The sequence below is a fragment of the Fukomys damarensis genome, unplaced genomic scaffold (genome assembly GCF_012274545.1).
Source record: "Fukomys damarensis isolate Sample0158 unplaced genomic scaffold, DMR_v1.0_HiC HiC_scaffold_16, whole genome shotgun sequence".
Classification (NCBI taxonomy): Eukaryota; Metazoa; Chordata; class Mammalia; order Rodentia; family Bathyergidae; genus Fukomys; species Fukomys damarensis.
This window is the reverse complement of record NW_022900928.1, coordinates 35,923,712-35,944,202: the sequence shown is the minus strand read 5'-3', so window position 1 is coordinate 35,944,202 and position 20,491 is coordinate 35,923,712. Positions and strand designations below refer to the sequence as shown.

Below are 20,491 nucleotides of genomic sequence, written 5' to 3'. Positions count from 1 at the left end.
AAAAAAAAAAAAAAAAAAAAAAAAAACACAAATCAGTGAGAAAACAATGCGTGATTTGGGGACTGTCATAAGTTATTTATGAAATAAAGTCCAGTTCAAACACATGACTATATTAACAAGTCTATAATCTTTTCCTGATAGTTTTATGAGAATCACATGCCATCAGATGATGAAAAAATTCAACATTATCATACATGAAGCACAATGGAAATTTTAGCCAAAAGGGTTAAATATTTGATTTTGGGTTTTTTTGGTTTGTTTTTTAAAGGAAGACTGAAAATCATAATTCCTAGAATCTACTGAGTTAACAATTTGACAGAATCTAATTAAAACACAAAGGAAAGGGCCGGGGATTTAGCTCAGTGGCACTGTGCCTGCCTCACTAGTGCAAGGTCCTGAGTGTTCAATCCCTGGTACCAGAAAAAAAGAAAAAGAAACAAGGAAAACAACTATTATAGAATTGTACATGGACAGAAAGAGAAAAAGAGACAGATCTTAAAAATATGTTCAAATATAATAATATTCATTGATAATTTTTGTGAAATTAAAAACATTTTCTTAGTCTGAAGAAAATCCTGCTATAAATTTTACAAGAGATAATTTCCATGTTAATATTAATAGGTCATTCCTTTAAATGTTATTCTAAGAAACTTCCCAGCAGTGCATTTCATGTCTTCACTAACATAAATTCTGTTGGAATTACCCATAAGTACAACAATGTGCAAATGTCTGGCATCATAAAAAGCATATGATACTTGAGTTGAAAATAAGGCATTCTGTTCATTCCTGGAAGCAAATATCACTTTGATTCCCAAACCAGGGAAAGACACAACCAAAAAATAGAACTACAGGCCAATCTCCTTAATGAATATAGATGCAAAAATCCTTAATAAGATACTAGCAAACAGAATACAGAGGATTATCAAAAAGATCATACATCCTGACCAAGTCGGATTAATTTCAGGGATACAAGGGTGGTTCAATATACATAAGTGAATAAACATAATACACTATGTTAACAGAGTCAAGGACAAAAACCACATGATCCTCTCAATAGATGCAGAAAAAGCATTTGACAAAATTCCACACCCACTCATCATAAAAACGCTGCAAAAAATTGGAATAGATGGTCTATATCTCAACTTAATGAAGCCTATCTATGAAAAACCAACAGCCAACATCATATTAAATGGCCAAAAACTGAAAACCTTCACGTTAAAATCAGGAACAAGACAAGGATGCCCACTATCACCACTCCTCTTCGATATAATTCTGGAAACATTAGCCACAGCAATTAGACAAGAGAAAGAAATTAAAGCAATAAAGATAGAAAAGGAAGAAGTTAAAACTGTCATTATTTGCTGACAATATGATACTCTACATTAAAGACCAAAAAAATCCACCAAAAGACTCCTAGACTTAATTGACACTTTCAGCAGAGTAGCAGGATACAAGGTCAACACCCAAAAATCAATAGCCTTCTTATACACAAATAACAGATTCACTGAGAGAGAAATTAGGGAAACAACTCCTTTCATAATAGCATCTAAAAAAATGAAGTATCTAGGAATCAACCTAACAAACGAAGCAAAAGACCTCTACACTGAAAACTACAGCACTCTGAAAAAAGAGATCGAGGAGGATATAAGAAAATGGAAAGATGTCCCCTGCTCCTGGGTAGGAAGAATCAACATAGTAAAAATGGCCATACTGCCAAAACTGCTATACAGATTCAATGCAATGCCAATCGAAATTCCAACACTATATTTCACATAACTAGAAAGAAGAATCCAAAAATTCATTTGGAACCATAAGAGACCTAGAATAGCAAAAGCCATCCTAGGTAACAGACACATGGCAGCAGGTATAACTTTACTACAAAGCAACTGTGATAAAAACAGCATGGTACTGGCAAAGAAACAGACCTGAGGATCAGTGGAACAGACTGGAAGACACAAAAACAACTCCAGATGTACTCAGCTACCTCATCTTTGACACAAAGGAGCTGACAGTCCCCACTGGAGGAAAGATAGCCTCTTTAATGAATGGTGTTGGAAAATCTCAACCTGCAAAAGATTAAAACTAGACCCTTATCTGTCACCACACACTAAATTAAAATCCAAGTGCATTAAAGATCAAAATATAAAAAAAGAAACACTAAACTTGCTGGAAGACATTGGCATAGGAAAAGACTTTATGAACAAATCCTCAGTAGCACAGGAACTAGCAGAAAGAATCAACAAGTGGGATCTCATCTTATTAAAAAGTTTCTGTACTGCAGAAGAAACCATCAACAGAACTAAGAGACAACCTACAATGTGGGAAAAAAAATTGTACCAGCTGCTCCTCAGACAAAGGACTATTATCTAGAATATATAAAGAACTCAAAACAATCAGCCCCCCCGCAAATATAAAGGCCCAATTCAAAACTGGGCATCTGAAATGAACAGACATTTCTCAGACAAAGAAGTAAAAGCAGCAAGTAAATATATGAAAAAATGTTCCACATCACTGGTCATTCGAGAGATGCAGATGAAAACAACACTGAGATTCCACCTCACCCCACAAAGAATGGCTGCTATCAAAAAAAATCACACAATAACAAATGTTGGCGGGGTTGTGGGGAGAAAGGAACCCTTCGCCATTGTTGGTGGGAGTGCAGACTGGTGCAACCACTGTGGAAATCAATATGGAGATACCTCAAAGAGCTGGGACTAGAGGTTCCATTTGACCCAGCCATCCCTCTGCTGGGTATCTTTCCAAAAGAATTAAAAGAATCATATCACAGAGATATATGCACACCTATGTTTATAGCAGCACAATTTGTAATAGCTAAAACTTGGAAACAGCCCATTTGCTCATCAGATGGAAACTGGATAAAGATGTGGTTTTTCTATAAAATGGAATACTACCTAGCCATAAAGAATGAGAAATTAGAGATAGTCATAGGAAAATAGATATATTTTGAGGATATACTCCTAAGTGAAGTAAATGTCACACGTGTAAATACTGAATAGTTTCTCTAGTATGAAAAACTATAATAGTACTCAAGATCCTAATGGGATAATTAACAATGTGAAATAGGAAGAAAAGGGCTAAAGGTGTAGGGTAAGTGGGAAGGGTAGGGGAAGGGGAATAAGGGAAAAGAAAAAAATGTGAGAAAATGAAAAAATGGAATTAAAGTGTTTGTAAATGGGGAGGGGAGGAGGGGGTGAAGGGAGGGCAGGGACAAGAGGAAAAAATGAGAACCAAGACCTGTCATGTAAAGGTACAAGATTCCAATGATGAATGTAACTGTACTGTATAACTAGAATGTACCAATAAACTTAATTTTTAAAAAAAGAAGAAAATAAGGCATTCTGCATACCATGTAGCATAGAATGATATCCACTAGGGCATCAGAAAAAAAGTTTCATGTTCTCATGTGTTTCCTGTGTTTGTTTTTTTTTGGGCGGGGAGTACTAGGGATTGAACTCAGGACCTTGCACTTGCGAGGCGGGCAGCAGCACCACTAAGCTAAATGCCTGGCACATGTGTGTCTGTACTTTTAAAGATGAGTAACTCAGCAGCAATTTTATCAGAACTGAAAATGCATTTGGAACATACCTGTAATCTCAGCACTCAGGAGGCTGAGGCAGGAGGATGGCTGTGAGTTCAAGGCTAGCTTGGGGTACATAGTGAATTCAAGGTCAGCCTGAACTACATGAGACCTTGACTCAAAAAACATAAAAATAAATAAATAAATAAATAAATAAATAAATAAATAAATAAATAAATAAATAAATAAATGCATACATACGTACATACATAAAACTAAAAATGAAATGCTGGGCATGATGGTGCATGCCTGCAATCCCAGCACTTAAGAGGCTGAGGTAGGATTGTCATGAGTTTGACGCCAGCCTGGACTACATAGGGAGACACTGTCTCAAAAAAAAACCTGAAAATGAAGCAGGAATATAATAGCTCACCTTTATGCATTGGAGTTGATCCATTATCATCACGCTCATTAAAATTGATTATGCCATCTTCTAATAATTTCTTAAGCATTTCCAAATCACCCTTAAAGGCAGCCACGTGACCTGGAAATGCTAAAGCTATGAATAAGAAAATTCAGCATTTCAGTAAATACATGAGTTTATTCTTTGGTCTTCCTTAAGATTTCATATTACATTTTAATAAATTATATTCTTATAAAGTTGCTCTTTTAAAAGTGATCAAAGTGAAAGAGAAAATATCTGTATCAGATAAAAATAATTAAATTACTAGATTCAAGAATGTACAGAAATTCAAGCCAGGCGTGATGGTGCACACCTGTAATCCCACATGAGGGAGGCTGAGACAGCAGGATTGCTGTGAGTTAAGAGGTCAGCCTGGGCTATAAGTTCAAGGACAGCCTGAACTACATAGTGAGACCTTGTCTCAAAATAAAACAAAACAAAATTACAGAAATTAAAATTTATTTCCCCATTAAGTTTATTGGTACATTTAAAGCAAACAATACAGTTACATTTGTCATTGGGATTGTGTACCTTTACATGATATTATCGATTCTTATTTTTCCCCTGTTTTCCTGCCCACCCTTCACCCTCTTCACCCTTTCCTATTTACAAAGACTTTGTTTCATTTTTTCCTTTTTTCACATTTTTCCTTTTCCCTCATTTCCTTTCCCCTACCGTCCCACTTCCCCTTTAGCCATTTTCTTCCTAGTTCACACTATCAATTATACCATTTGAACCTTATTTACACTGTTAGTTTTTCACAACAGAAAAACTATTTGGTATTTACTCAAGCGTATCCTATTTATTTCACTTAAGAGTATGCCCTCAGTATGCATCCATTTTGCTATGAATGACTCCAGTTTCTCATTCTTTATGGCTGAATAGTACTCCATTTTATAGAAAAAAAAAAACGCATCTTCTTTATCTAGTCTGCAGTTGATGGGCATTTGGGCTGTTTCCAAGTTTTAGCTATTACAAACTGTGCCACTATAAACATGGGCGAGCATATATCACTGTGGTATGTTTCTTTTAATTCTTTTGAAATTAAAATTATTTAGAAAAATTACACAGTGCATTTTTTATCTTTTTTGTGGGTTTTTTTTGTTTTGTTTTTTGTTTTTGTTTTTTTTGGTACAGGGGATTAAACTTGGGTCCTTGTGCTTGCAAAGCAGGCCACCAAACCACTGAGCTAAATCCCCAGCCCACTTTTTTGTGTTTTATTATTAGTTTTATTTGTTATTTTTTAAAGAATACAATTTTGCGGGGTGGGGGGAACAGTACCAGGAATCGAACTCAGGTCCTTGTGCTTGCAAGGCAGGCTGCAGAACCACTGAGCTAAGTACCTGGCCCTAGAATGCAATTTTCTAAAAGGGAGAAAAATGCAGGTAGGTAACTAGGCAACTTTAACACCATATATTCTTTTACATATAATGGAATGATAAATCCCAAATAATATTCTACTAGTGAGAAGAAAAATAAAAGTAATGATATTAGGGAGAGATGCAGGAGACTGCAATGCTAATAGTTTATTCTTAAGTTTGTAATATAAACAATGCTCTATGTGTTAATACTATACACTAAAAATATTTAAACACTTTTGTGTAAAATATTTCATAATACAGAATCTAGATGAATACGTGGCCAATGAACATATAACACGTGCCTTAAAAATTTTTTGTTTTCCTATCCCATTGATTCTACTTATATTATCACCACCATCATCATCATCACATTATATGCATAGCTTCATTTCAGCTTAGTGACTTACTTTCCTGATCTTCTGGGTTATTTCCTTCACATGCAGCTCCTTGGATAAACTGTAAAATATTTTGCTTAAAGAACCTCTGGGCCAGGTCCAACACGTTTTCTCCATTGTCGTTAAAGGCTTTTAAAGCTTGTACGCCATTGCTCATTCTACTGAGTAGGAGTTTAAAACAGTGAAGGTGGCCTTCCATGGCTGCTAAGTGAACTACAGGTAAGATAAAAAAAAAAAAAAAAGATCTCAATGTTAAAATTGAAAGTAAAATAACTTGAAAATGAACACATTAGCTCCAATCCTCACAGGGAGATAACCATCCTGCCCCACATGACAGACTTTTCCTGCGCAAGGAGAATGGACCATGTTCCCAGCTTGCATCTCCTCGCACTGCCAGCCTTCTGTCCCTCCAAAGCAGGAGCCTACTTCTTGACTGACTACACTTCCTACCACTTTATGGAGACTGGATGATGGTCACCTAAAAGCAGGACTCAGAAAGTTATCTTACAAAGTTAAATCCCAGTTAAGCAGCTTATAATTATACAGAAAAATAGTTATTATGTAAATAAATAAAAATGTAACATTTGAGAAAAAAGTGGAACAAATCAAAAAGTCACTATGTAAATATGAGTATTATTTTTATCACGATACAGTACATTGTCACTTTTCTATACTAGCTAACTGCAGGCTGAGCAAAGGCACTAAACACATCATTTCTACCCTAAATCCTTGAAAATAAAAGATACTTTCAAAACCAAAAACAGGTAAAGTTTTGTTGCTGCTGTTTTACAGTATCGGGATCAAACTCGGGATCTTGCACTTATGAAGCAGGCACTGTACCACGAAGCTAAATCCCCAGCTCAATAACTAAAGTTTGACATGAACAGACAAGAATTTTTTTTCTTAGACAAGAAATTCTAAAGAATCTCTGAAAGTATACTGGATTGGGATAACTGCAACCGAACCCTTCTTTTTTAAAAATGCAGGGTGTGGTGGTGCACACCTGTAATCCCAGCATTGGAAAGGCTGAGGCAGGAGGATTACTGCTGAGTTCAAGGCCATCCTTGGCTACATGGTGAGTTCAAGCTCAGCCTAACCCACAAGGAAAGGCCCTGTCTCAAAAATACAAAACAAGAAGGAATGATTGTGAGGCAATGCTTACAAAACCGAAGAAGTCTTTATATCTCATTTTGGGAGGCTCAGTTTATATACTATACAAATTTGACTAAAGAGAAGTGAGGCAGTTCTCAAGTGGCCATGCAACTCAGGAGAAAGAAGTCCCAAAATTCAAATATTGGTCAATGTTTCTGTTTATTTTTTATTTAGTATATTAATTTTTTAATTGCATTCATTGGTACATTTTAGGTATACAGTACAGTTACATTCGTTATTGGGATCTTGTACCTCTACATGACAGGTCCTGGTTCTCATTTTTTCCCCTTGTCCCTGCCCTCCCTTCACCATGTCAATGTTTCTGCTGACAGCCACAACTTAAAGGAGGAAATGACCGAACTGATGCTCCACTGGTTGCCAGGGTGGAACATCATGGTGGGAGGCATCTGCTCAGTTCAAGGCAGCCAGGAAGCACCGCACAGGGGAAAAGCAGCAGCAGAGAAACCTCTTCACAGGCAACCACAAGGACCCACCCACCCCATCTGGGCCCGGCTTCTAGACAGCACACTCAGCTAGGAACATCAGCGGAATAATCACGAATGAGTATATCGTCCCAGGATCAAATCACCTCCCAGTAATCGGGGATGGAACTTGGGACCTTGTGCTTACAAGGCAGGAGGCAGAACCACTGAGCTACATCCCCGGCCCAGGAATCTTTAATCCAGTAAAACTGGCAAGTAAGATTAGCTGGGATTTAGCTCAGTGGCACCGTGCCTGCCTGGCAAGCACAAGGTCCTAAATTCAATTGCTGGTACAAAAATGTAAAAATGATAAGCTGGCATGGCCCAGGAATTGAACTGTGGCTCACACCATGCCATCCTAGGTCAGGTGCTCCTCCTACAAAACATCTCCCTGTGAAAATTCAGGCTTTTCTGACTGCTAATTCATCACACATATGCTTGCATGTCCTACAGACGTAACAGCTTGAAAACTAAAGACCTCATCTTCTTTGCGTATGTTTTCCTTATGTAATCTTCTGCATCTTAGTCAATGGAAAACCTTTTCTGTTTTTCAGTCCAAAACCATGGAGCCATCCTTAATTCCCCTTTCCGTCACTCCCACCACTAGCATCAGCAAACCCCACTGGCTCCTTAAAAGATACAGGTAGAATTCAATGAGTTCTCACTCTTTGCTGCCTTTCATAATATGCCACACTAATTCAACCCAAATATCAGCCTAAATTATTACAGTAGACTGCTACCTGCTCTATTTCTTGCCTTGCCATCCTCACAACCTCACTGCAGTCAGTTATAAACATAATAGTATTAACCTAAGTCAGAACACATCACTCCTGTGCTCAGACCCTCAACAGGTTCCTGTGACCCCTCAGACCTGAGCTATTACCCCTCACTTCCCTTCCAACCATGCTGACTTGTTGCTGTTCAAACACAACACACACACCTTGCCACAACTGCATCCTCACTGTTACCCCTTCCTGAAATACTCTTCACCCAGGATATCCACAGGCTTGCTTCCTCCACTTCTTCAGATCTTTACCTAACTCCTACCACCTCAGCGAAGGCTATCCTCGCCCTGCCATGTGAAATTTCTACCCCTCTAATATCTTCTACTGTTTTCTGCTACATTATATGTACCCAATCCCAGATCCCCATTTAATATTACATGCACATATTTGGCTCATTCATTTCGAATGAATCTCTCCCCTCACCACCACATGAAAACAAGAACTTCTGATACTTTTCACGATGCCCCAAGCATTTCCAAGTGGATTGCCACATAGGAGTACTCAATAAATATGTCAAATTAATATTTTTGAGGGAGGTTTGGCTACACACAGTCTAGTCCTGAGGCCACATTCTGTGTCTGTGCGTGTGTGTGTGTGTGTGTGTGTGTGTGTGTGTGTGTGTGTGTGGTTTTTTGAGACGTGAACTCACTGTGTAGCCCAGGCTGGCCTCAAACTTGCAGGGATCCTCCTACCTCAGCCTCCCAAGTGCTGGGATTACAGGCATGAGCCACCATACCCAGTGTGAGGTCACATTCTTTTTTTTTTTTTTTGGTTTTTTTTTGGTTTTTTGAGACAGGGTCTTACTCTGTAGTTATGACTGACCTGGAACTCACTATGTAGCCCAGGCTGGTCTCGAACTCACAGCGATCCTCCTGCCTCTGCCTCCGGAGTGCTGGGATTACAGCCATGGGCCACCACGCCCAGCTACATTCTTAACCTATACATTGTACTATTATAAAATACACTCTCTATTTGCTAATTGTCCCGTTAGGATCTTGAGTACTATTTTAGTTTTTCACACTAGAGAAACTATTCAGTATTTGCATATGTGTGACTTATTTATTTCACTTAGGAGTATATCCTCAAAATGTACCCATTTACCTATGAATGAATCTACTTTCTCATTCTTTATGGCTGAGTAGTATTTCATTTTATATACTGTCTACCTAGAATGTACCAATAAATTAAATTTTTAAAAAAATACACTCTCCATGGTTGTATAATAATCATATGTATTTAAAGAAATAAAAAGATTTTTTTAAGCAGACAACAAAAGACAAAAATGATCAGGTGTATGAATGAAACTGGCTCTTATGATGTGCTACACACAGAAAAAGTGTGAAATAGCCTTTTTCAGATTGTAGATCTAAACATGAAATTAAAACAGTAAAATTTCTAGAAGATAAAATAAAGGAATGTCTTCACAGTCAGAATAGGGGAAGTTTTTCGGAGTAAGATATACAGAGCACTAGCTACAAGAGGAAGACATTATTAAAATGAACTACATAAAAGTTAAACTTCTATTTATCAAAAGGTATTGATTGATTGCTTGATTGATTGTGGTACTGAAGATCGAACCCAGGGCCTTTGCACTGGGCTATATCCCCAGCCCCTATTTTTATTTTGGGATAGGATTTCACTAAGTCACCAAATTACCTAGGACAGGTTTGAACTTTTCATGCTCTTGCTTCACTCTCTCAGAATACAAGGATTACAGAAGTCCACCAACACATTCAGCTATCCAGATACATCTTAAAAGAATAAAAGTTTGCCAGGTGTGGTGGCACATGTCTGTAATCCCAGCACTCGGGAGGCTGAAGCAGGAGGATCACTGTGAGTTTGAGACCAGCCTGGGCTACACAGTGAGTTCCAGGGCAGTCTGAACTACATAGTGGGACTCTGTCTCAAAAAAAATAAAAAGTTGAGCCGGTGGCCAGGCGTGGTGGCTCATGCCTGTAATCCCAGCACTCGGGAGGCTGAGGCAGGAGGATCGCTGTGAGTTCGAGACCAGCCTGGGCTACATAGTGAGTTCCAGGTCAGTCTCAACTACATAATGAGACCTTGTCTAAAAAAAAAAAAAAAAAATGTTGAGCCAGGCGCAGGGGCACACATTTATAATTCCAGCACTCAGCAGGCTGAGGCAGGAGAATCACCATGAGTTCAAGGCCAGCCTGAACTGCATAGCAAGACCCTGTCTCGAAAGGAAGAAAGAAAAAAAAAAAATACAAGCAAGAAAAAGGAAAAATACTTGCATGAAAAGTTATTTGCAACACATATAGATGACAAAGGGCTTATAACTAGAATATATGAAAGATTCCTACAATTCAATAAGAAAAAGACAGAAAACCCAAAGGAAAATAACCAAATGGCCATAAAGCATGATATTCAAGTATCTTTAGTCATCAAAGTAAATGTAAAGTACAATGAGCTATCACCTTACAGTCATCAGAATGACTAAAACTAAAAAATAATAATAAATAAGAAAGGCGAGCAAGTGAAACTCTTAAACACACTGGGTGTGTACGCTGGTAAAACCAGTTTGGAAAAGCAAAATAAGAATGATGCAAAAAATATTTGAGTATTATTTTATAAATTTCAAAAGAAAAAAAAATTTTTTTTTTTGGTACTGGGGATCGAACTCAGGCCCTATGCTTTTGTGGCAGGCAGCAGAACCACTGAGCCAAATCCCTGGCCCCTGATACTTTATTCTTAATCTGAATGATGATTACAGAAAAGTGTTCATTTATGAAAATTCATTCAGCTTTGCACTTGAGTTGGACACTTTTGTATATGCATGTTTTACTTCAATTTAAATTGTTTTTATAAATTGAACAAAGTAAAAAGTAAAAAAAGAAAAGCATGGGGACAAAATGAAATCACTTCCACATACACACAAAAAATGATTCATACCAAGTCTTTACTAAAGGAACATGAAAATATGTACTTCAGAAATACGCACAACCATGAAGATACAGAAGATGCGGCCAGGGAGGGAGAGAGGAGCCAAGTTCCACAGGCACAGCATTAAACTGAGCTGAGAAACCAAGGCTGCACTGGAAGCCAGGGCTTAAGGGGCGAAGGGATTTGTGTTTTGTTTTGTTTTTTGTTTTTTTGTACCACTGAGCTAAATCCCGGGCCCAGGGTGAAGGGATTTGATTAGACCCGTTCATATTATTCTTCACGCGAGTGCTTCTGAAGATTTAAGAAGTCATTCCCAAAAGAAGTCACTTAGGGCCAGGGATTTAGCTCAGTGTTGCCGCCGCCTGCCTCGCAAACGCAAGGACCAAGGACCGGAGTTCAATCCCTGGTACCGAGAAAACACGCATCATTTTCACTCCCATCTCATAGGTCCATCCCTCTCGGAATTTCTACAGCACTTCTTTGAGGGTTCAGAGCCCAGGTTTCAAATGGCCAGCTCACTGTAGGTTACATAACTGCAGCCGCAAATTATGGAAATATACTAGTGTCCGCTTTTATAATATTTTTTTAAAAGTTTAAACTTATTTGTGGAGAAGGGCATAAAGTTAAAAAATAAAGATCCAAGACAGCAAATGGAAGAAAAGTTGGTGAGTAGAGCCAGTGTATGTTTAATTTTGCCATTTTCTCTTTTGCTGTTACAGTTCTAGAGGGAAAAAGTACAGTCGTGAGGGTAATAACATCAACATGACAGAAGACAAAAATGTTCATGTGAATAGACTTACTATTTTATGTATTTTAATATTGCATGGTTTCTCTTGTGTGAGAAACCAAAAGTGGAAATTAGGACTAAAATGTGTAATAGATATTGGGAAATAGGAAGAAATGTTCAAATGGGAGGGAACAAAGGAGGAGGGAGGAGAAAGGATGGGACAAGGGAACAAAGTGAAACTAGAAGGAAAAAATGGAAACAAAGCTTTCGAACACAGAGAGGGAGGAGAGAGGGCTGCAGGGAAGGTGGGGGATGGGAAAAAAGAGGCGGGATGAATTGTGTACAGGTGCCAATTCCCTGAGTGTTACCATTATGTATGCCTAAAATGTACCAGTGAAGGTTTTCTTTTAAAATATTATTAAATTTAATAAAGCATATTTACCATTTTAGTTTTGCAATAAAAAATTAGAACGAGGACAATTTCAATTTATTAAATATGATCAAACAGGGCTGGGGATTTAGCTCAGTGGCACCATGCCTGCCTCACAGGTGTGAGGTCCTGAGTTTGATCCCTAGTGCCACAAAAAAAAAAAAAAAGTGTGTGTGTGTGTGTGTGTGTATACACACACACACACACACACACACACACACACACATAAAACAAATATGGTCAAACAGTTAAAATACATTAAGGAAAAAAATAAAATACTTGCTTCTGTAGAATACCTGGAAGATTTCCATTGTAGTCCACATCTTCAATACCACATCCCCATTTGATGAGAAGCTGTAAACAGCCAAGCCGTCCGTGAAAGGCTGCATAATGTACAGGTTTCCATTCTCTCTTGTCAGTCACACTGGGATCCTAGAGGTAAAAGTCACAAGGGTTGTTTCCTCCAATTTTGTAGGAAAAACTCTAAGTCTAGCAGTTTCATGCTACAAATGAAAATTAGAGACTGTTTTCAAAATTAAATAGCAAACACTAAATATAATAGAAAAATTCACTTCTACTACTGATTTGAACATGAGATAGTAAGATATTAGGGAAATTTTACAAAATATTCTCTATTTTTTTTTGAGACAGGGTCTTGATATATAGTTCAAACTGGCCTTGAATTCATTATGTAGCCCAGGCTGCCCTCACACTCACAGCAATCTTCCTGGCTAGGCCTACTGAGAGCTAGGATTACAGGTATGTGCCACCACACCAAGCTAAAATATTCTTTTCAAAAAAAATATAATTAGTCATAGTCATAAAATAGTTTTTAATGCCAGGGATTCAGCTCAGTGATTCCACCACCTGCCTCACAAGCACAAGGTCCCAAGTTCAATCCCCGGTACCAAAAATTTTTAAAGTAAAAACAAAGTAAAATAACAGTTTTTAAAAAAAATTTTTTTTTGAGACAGGGTCTCACTAAGTACACTAAGCAGTTCAGTCTAGCCTTGAACTCACTATGTAGCTCAGGCTGGACTGAAACTCCCAATTCAGCCTCCTGAGTGCTTCGATTATAGGTATGTGCCACCACAGCCAGTGATAAAGAAGAAATTTAGTCATTTTACAAGTTGCATCTTCCTGCACACCTGTAATCTCAGCACTTAGGAAGCTGAATGAAGCAGGAAGATTACTGTAAGTAAACTTGAGACCAGCCTGAGCTACAAAGTAGTGAGTTCAAGGCCATCCCAAGCTACACAGCAAGAACCTGTCTCAAAAAGAAAAGAATCTTGACCAATAAAATGACAGAGAAAGATTTAAATGATCAAATCATATCATCGAAACATGACAAAATATTTAATATGCTTTTCAGTTTTTTGTCTAACTATAGAAACAAATCAAAATGTACTGTTATAAGAAGTTATTTTTTTACAACTGCTGGGTAATATTAAAAATAAATTTCAAGAAATGAAATTTGTGTAGAAATAACTTCATAAAGTATGCAAAATAAGAGTTCCAAAAGAAACACATATGTAGACAAACAATTATATAAAGGTTTAAAATTACCTGGTTAAAATGGGTTTAAAAGACTAGTAATCTTCCCACTTAAACTATGAACTGGCGTGCATGCACACGCACACACATGCGCACCCAAATCCTCAAATGCTTTGTACTACTAAACCGTGTGGGAGGGTGAGATTTATCTGAACTATTTCTCCCATGTTTACAAGCCAAAAGGAACAATTGCTTTCCCAAAATCATACGAGATTTTCAAAGTCAAGGAGGGAATCATCAGAGTACCAACCACACAATTACACACTGTCTACATCTACATAATTACACGCTATCACATATTAACAAGAATCCCTCACCACTCCACTTCGGAGCATTGTTTGTAAAGTGAAAGAATGACCATGAGTTGCTGCAAGGTGTAAAGGAGTACATCCACGATCATCTTGAGTTGCCAGATTTGCTCTGTTGATTATAAGAGCCTAAAAAAAGAGAAATGGGAATGGGTTTATATGAGTACAAATGTTAAATTATGAATTTAGAAAGGCAAGCAATGCATTATTAACCTGTAGCTAAATTATTATTTATGTCCTTAAATATGTGCTATATGAGACATTCTTAGCTAACCCTTATTTTGAGACAGAGTCTCAGACGGGCCTTGAACTCATTATGTAGCACAAGCTGGCCTCCAACTCACAGTGATCTTCCTCCCTCTGCCTCCAGCAAGCTGCGATTACAGGTATGTACCACCATGCCCAGCAAAGAGTTGAATTATTATTAAAGTATTCTCAGCTAAAAAAAAGCTGCTAAGGAGGTCGTATCTCCTCCACATTTATTTGTTTGTTTGTTTGTTTGTTTGTTTGTTTGTTTTTGTTTGTTTGTTTGTTTGTTTTTTGGTGCTGGGGATCGAACTCAGGACCTTGCACTTGCAAGGCAGGTGGCAGCACCACTGAGATAAATTCCTGGCAAGGAGGTTGCATCTGAATTGGCAACAGCCCAGTTTCTATGTATGTATTATATCATATGTACATCACACCCTCTATATAATATACAGAATAACTGATTTAAAAGAATTATTTGTTCCAGCCAAATTTCCAGAACTTTGAGAATATCAACAAATATATTTTAAAGTTTATATAGAGACAAAAGACCTGGAAGAGCCAAAACAATATGATGAAAATAACAAAGCTGGAAGACCGATACTATTCAACTTTAAGACTCACTTAATAGGTCACAGTAATCAAAACAGTATGATACTAACCAAAGTATACAGATGTATCAATGAAAATGAATGGAGTCCAGGAACAGGCTCATATGTAGTGAACTAACCTTTGTCAAAAGAGCAAAGGTAATACAATGAAGAAAAATGATTATTTTAACAAATGTTAGCCGGGCCTGGTGACGCATGCCTGTAATCCCAGCACTCAGGAGGCTGAGGCAGGAGGATCGCTGGGAGTTCGAGATCAGCCTGGGTTACATAGTGAGTTCCAGGTCAGAATGAACTACATAGTGAGACCCTGTCTCAAAAAAAAAAACCAAAAACAAATGTTACTGTAATTATTGGACATTCAGATATAAAATCTACACACAGATCTGACACCCTTTAAAAAATTAACTCCACACGGGTCCCCTGCATAAATGCAAAATGTCAAAGCTAAGGAAGGTAGCTGAACTAAAAGAACAGCCAATATCTTGGTCCTTGCCCTCCAAGGTCAGCCAGGACCCAGGGCATGATGGGACCTCTCTAAAAGGATCCCACAACTCTGGTGACTCACCCAACCTCTCAAGCAAGGAGACTGCTGGGCCTCAGAAAATGGGAGTCAACCAGTGTACACTGTACCAAAAGAAGGGTCACAGCAGAGCACGGTGCCATACGCCTATAATCCCAGTACTTGGGAAGCTAAGGCAGGAGCACCATCAGTTTGAGGCCATCCTAGGCTACATAGTGAGTTCAAGACTGATTTGAACTGCACAGCAAGACCCTGTGTCAAAAAACAAAGCAAGAAATTTTCAATTTTATTGATTTATTTATTTTAAGAGTAGGAAAAATTTATTTGGACAAAGAAGCTTCTGCCTTAGAGAGACAGAAGAGGGACCTGAAAGTGGGTTGCTCAATTTTTAAATTTTAAATATAAAAAAAAGGAGGGTCACAAAAGAGAGAATGTCCCCACGCTTCCAGGGGAAGCCATGTGGTCAAGCAAAGACCATGATCCATCCTGGCAGATGACACAAATGGTAGAGGAAAAACCTGGAGGAGAGAAGAGGCTCTGCACCCAATCCCACCAGTAACTCCTAAGGAGCCTTAGCTGACCTTGACAGATATATAGACAGATTCATTTTCTTTTCCCATTTTTTATTAGTACATGTTTTCAGTACATAACTCTCCATGATCACATTCTACATGGGGAATGAATACATGAATATAACAAATTTCATTTCCTTTTTTTTTTTTTTTTTTTTTGCAAAACTAGGAATTGAACACAGGACCTTGAACCTACCAGGCAGGTGCAGCACTACTAAGCTACATCCTGGCCCCTGTCACTTCTTTTTCTTCCTTTCTCCCCCACACCCCCCCCATCTCTTGGTCCCCTTCCCATTTAAAGATCTATCTCTCTATTTCTATTATCCATCTTTCATTTAGCTTTTTGTGTATATGAGGAATCAAACTCAGGTCCTTGCACTTGCCAGGAGGGTGCAGGGCCACTGAGCTAAATTCCTGACCCATCATTTTGCTCTTTTGTTTTTTGGATTTTTGAGACAGGGTCTCACTATGTAGTTGAGTCTGACCTGGAACTCACTATGTAGCCCTGGCTGGTCTCAAACTCACAGCAATCCTCCTGCCTCAGCATCCTGAGTGCTGGGATTATAGGCGTGCGCCACCACGCCCTGCTCTCATGTTACTCTTTATGTTTTGGGTTTCTCATATAAGAGAAAGCATGCTATATTTAACTTGTGTGGCTGATTTATTTCACTTAACATTTATCCTATGTCTCACTCTCAGTTGGTCTTAAACACCTACTAGAAAAGTGTAAGTAAAAAGAAAAATAGATATATATAGAGAGAATAATAGAAATATTAACCAAAAAGTTAAGCTAGACATAAAGAGGGCTCCAAACACTGCATTAGTCCCTGCTGACAGTCTCCAGCTGCACTTGTAACTTATAGTTATAAAAAGTTTTGATTTGCAACCCTACTAGCTCTTCCAAAAATGTGTCCTTCATCCTCTCTTAATATATTTCCACTATGTTCTTCTATTGCACTTTCGAGTACCCCTCAGATAAAGGTGTATCTTGTTGAATAGGTATTTCTATAAAATAAGAATGGTAATATAAAGATTCTCATTACTAAGCTTTATCAACTTTGGGATATCAACTGACTTTGTATGTTTATATAATCTAGAGACTATAAAAGATCTTCATGTCAGCCAGGTGTGGTGGTGCACACCTGTAATCACAGCACTCAGGAGGCTGAGGCAGGAGGATCGCTGTGAGTTCAAGACCAACCTGGGCTACATAGTGAGTTCCAGGGCAGTCTACATAGTGAGACCCTGTCTCAAAAAAAAAAATTTTTTTTCCATGTCTACAAAATAGAGGCCAGATACAATTCTAAGCTCTACCGTAAAAGAAAAATGTAATGTCCCAGAGGTCATAAAACCATAGATATCCTACATTTACTCACTTGCCACCATTATAATTAAAATAGGACAAGGGCTGCATCACAAGCATAAGGACCCGAGTTCAATCCCCAGTACCAAAAAATAAATAAAAATAAAATAAAATGGGACATTAAATTTCTTATTAAAACAGGGAGAAATCCATATGCTGTCAAACTCCTTCTGTTATACTTGGGTAAATGCCTCAAAACAGAAGTCAATATTAAGGATAAAAGGCTTATGCCAAATGCTACTGACTTCTACCATTGAAGAAGTCATTCTCTACCACTAAAGAAATGTAATATCTGGCTCCTACTTATTTAACATGGTTATAAAATGAAGCTTAAGCATCAGTGACTTCCTAATGTTCTTATACTCTTTTCCAGACTATCAAAGGAGGATGGTTTAGCCAACAACAAAACCCATCTTCTTTTGTATCCTTTCGATCAGTCGGGATGGAACTTTTGAACCCTCACTAGGCAGAGTCAGTGCCCTTCCTGCTCTTAAGCATTTTTAAAATGGCGGACACTCGGCCCTTCTGCATCCCTCAAGAGTAACCGATCAAGGCCAGGTACGGTGGCACACTGTGAAGGACTAGGCCAAGGAGTGAATACTTAAACTGTAGGGCAAAAGCATGCAGGCTTTGTGAGGAATGAGTGGTTAAACGATAAGAAGTTTCAATTAGTGAAGACTTTTCCGTTCCCTCCTGTCTCTCTCAAGAGCTTTTCCCTCAATAAAGTTTCCTACTCTTAAAAAAAATAGAGATTAGTGAAGCACGTTGTGTCTGGCCATTATCCTTCCTCTTTCCCTGACAAACTGCCCAGCCTGGAAAGGCTACACACCACATGATTTTAACTATAAGACACTCTTGAAAAGGCAAAGTAGCAGGTGTGGTGGCTCATGCCTATCATCCCAGCACTCGGGAGGCTGAGGAGGGAGGACGGCCCAGAAAGAGTTCAAGGCCAGCCTGGACTACATAGTGAGTTCATGGCCTCCCAGCCTGAGCTACATAGCAAGACCCAGTCTCAAAAAATAAAAAATAAAAAATTTAAAAAGAGAAAAGAAAGAAAAGATGGAGACATAAAAACATTAGTGGCTGCCAGGAGTTAGAGAAATAAAAAGATGGTTAGGTTGAGAACAGAAAAATTTCAGGGTAAAAAAACCACTCTGATATATATGTCATAATAAATTTTTCCAAACCCATAAAATATGATAGCGACAGTGAACTCTAACGTAAACTAGATGTTTGACAATTACGATGTGTCACTATAGATTCATCAATTAGTAAATCAATTAATTAATGACAAATTCTTGTACCTCTGCTCATTTTTGCTCAAACTGCTTTAAAAAAATCTATGTTTGAAAAAAAGAATTTTTTCCTTTTGTGCTGAAAACTGAATCCAGGATCTTGTAAATGCTAAGCATGCTCCATATCACTGAACTATACCCTTGCCCCTAATATATTTTAGTTCTTTTCTCCTTTAATTATTTTTTTCTTTTTTAACAGGCCTACAATTACCAATATCACCGCAAATGCTTACTCAGTCATAATTCCTAAAGGGCTTTAGGAAGAATAATCTTTTTGATTTTAGTCTGATCCTCATCAACTAGCCAATAATCATCATAAATGATAATACTGAGTGCTTGCTGTGTTTTAAAAGTCAGGAGGACAGAGCCGGCGATTTAGCTCAGCGGTTCGGTGGCCTGCCTTGCAAGCACAAGGACCGGAGTTCAATCCCCAGTACCAAAAAAAAAAAGTCAGGAGGACAGATGGACCGGGGATGTAGCTCAGTGGTACCTGGCAAGCACAAGGTCCTGAGTTCGACTCCCACTACCAAAAAATATAATAAGTAAATAAACAAATATCAGGAGGAATATAAAACTTAGGAACTCAGCATGTAGACAATCACAACGATACAAAGCAGTCTTTGATAAGGAAATACTACACGCTATAGTACAAAAACAGTACCACAAAACTCTGGAGGAAGAGCTCACTCGGAAGAAGAGGAACATCAAGGAATAGGGAGTGATTTGAACTCATGCTTCGAAAACATCAGGTAAAGCTTCATTCATCCTCGTATCTCCTGAAGTTGTTATTGTTTTTTCTGTTTCATTGCTCAGCTTCTCAAATGAATGCCTCTGTACCTCAACTTCAAATTTATCTGCAAATTGAGAGCTGTCTCTACCCTTGCATAGAAATATAGTCAACTTCTCCTTATAGTGAGTTTAATGGCATTTCGTTACACTTTATATCCATTAATTTTATTCATAAGTGATATTGCTGCCTGTTTTTATGTCTTGTTATGTAGCCTAGGCTGGCCTTGAACTAGCAGTGATGCTCCCACCTCTCCCTGCTAAGTGCTGGGATTACAGGCCTGTGCCACCACGCCCAGCTATGCTGCCTGTCTTCTTAAAATAAACTTCATCCTTCACTTCCATAGCACCGACTGATCCCAGCTCTCCCATCTTCTGGATCTTTCTTCTGTGAGATAATCACAGTTTCTACCCATACCTACTGGTAATATTCTTCATCATTAATCTTTAACACTCTAAGATGAAAAGGCTAACCAGCTTTCTAAGGTCCCATTTCTGAGGGCAGAGCCCCCATGACCTACTAACCTCCCCAGTATGCCCACTCCCTAACAACATCACGTTATGGGTAAAGATTTCAACATTTATTTTGGGAGAACACAAATATTTAGACTGTAGCACCAAGCTGCAAATCAAAACCGTGATGTCTCTCAAAATAACCACAACAGTCAATTACTTAAGAGATTAAGGGACTTTCAATCTCATTTATTTTTTTAAATGTATAGGTGGGCATCAAAATCTGAGTCGTTGGAGGGCCGGGGATTTAGCTCGGTGGTTCCACGGCCTGCCTCGCAAACACAAGGACCCGAGTTCAATCCCCAGTACCAAAAAAAAAAAAAAAATCTGAGTCGTTGGAATCCAGTAAATTCTTATTTAAATCATAAAACTACATCTATTGGGTCATATAATGAGAATTATAGTGGGGCTGGGGATTTAGCTCAGTGGTTCTGCCACCTTCCTCACAAGCATAACGCCCTGAGTTCAATCAATACCAAGTACAAAAAA

At 38.2% G+C, this 20,491-nt stretch overlaps 1 protein-coding gene across 1 annotated transcript in view; it reads right to left on the bottom strand.

The window, feature by feature from the left end:
* Positions 1-20,491, bottom strand: part of Ankrd42 (ankyrin repeat domain 42) — a gene marked incomplete at its 5' end in the record, with an annotated part of 50,913 nt that overhangs the window by 19,913 nt on the left and 10,509 nt on the right. The window contains 4 exons of the mRNA XM_010630890.2: positions 3,972-4,097; positions 5,770-5,970; positions 12,531-12,666; positions 14,106-14,225. Coding sequence (XP_010629192.2) covers positions 3,972-4,097; positions 5,770-5,970; positions 12,531-12,666; positions 14,106-14,225 — 583 coding nt within the window. The remainder of the gene's footprint in view (positions 1-3,971; positions 4,098-5,769; positions 5,971-12,530; positions 12,667-14,105; positions 14,226-20,491) is intronic.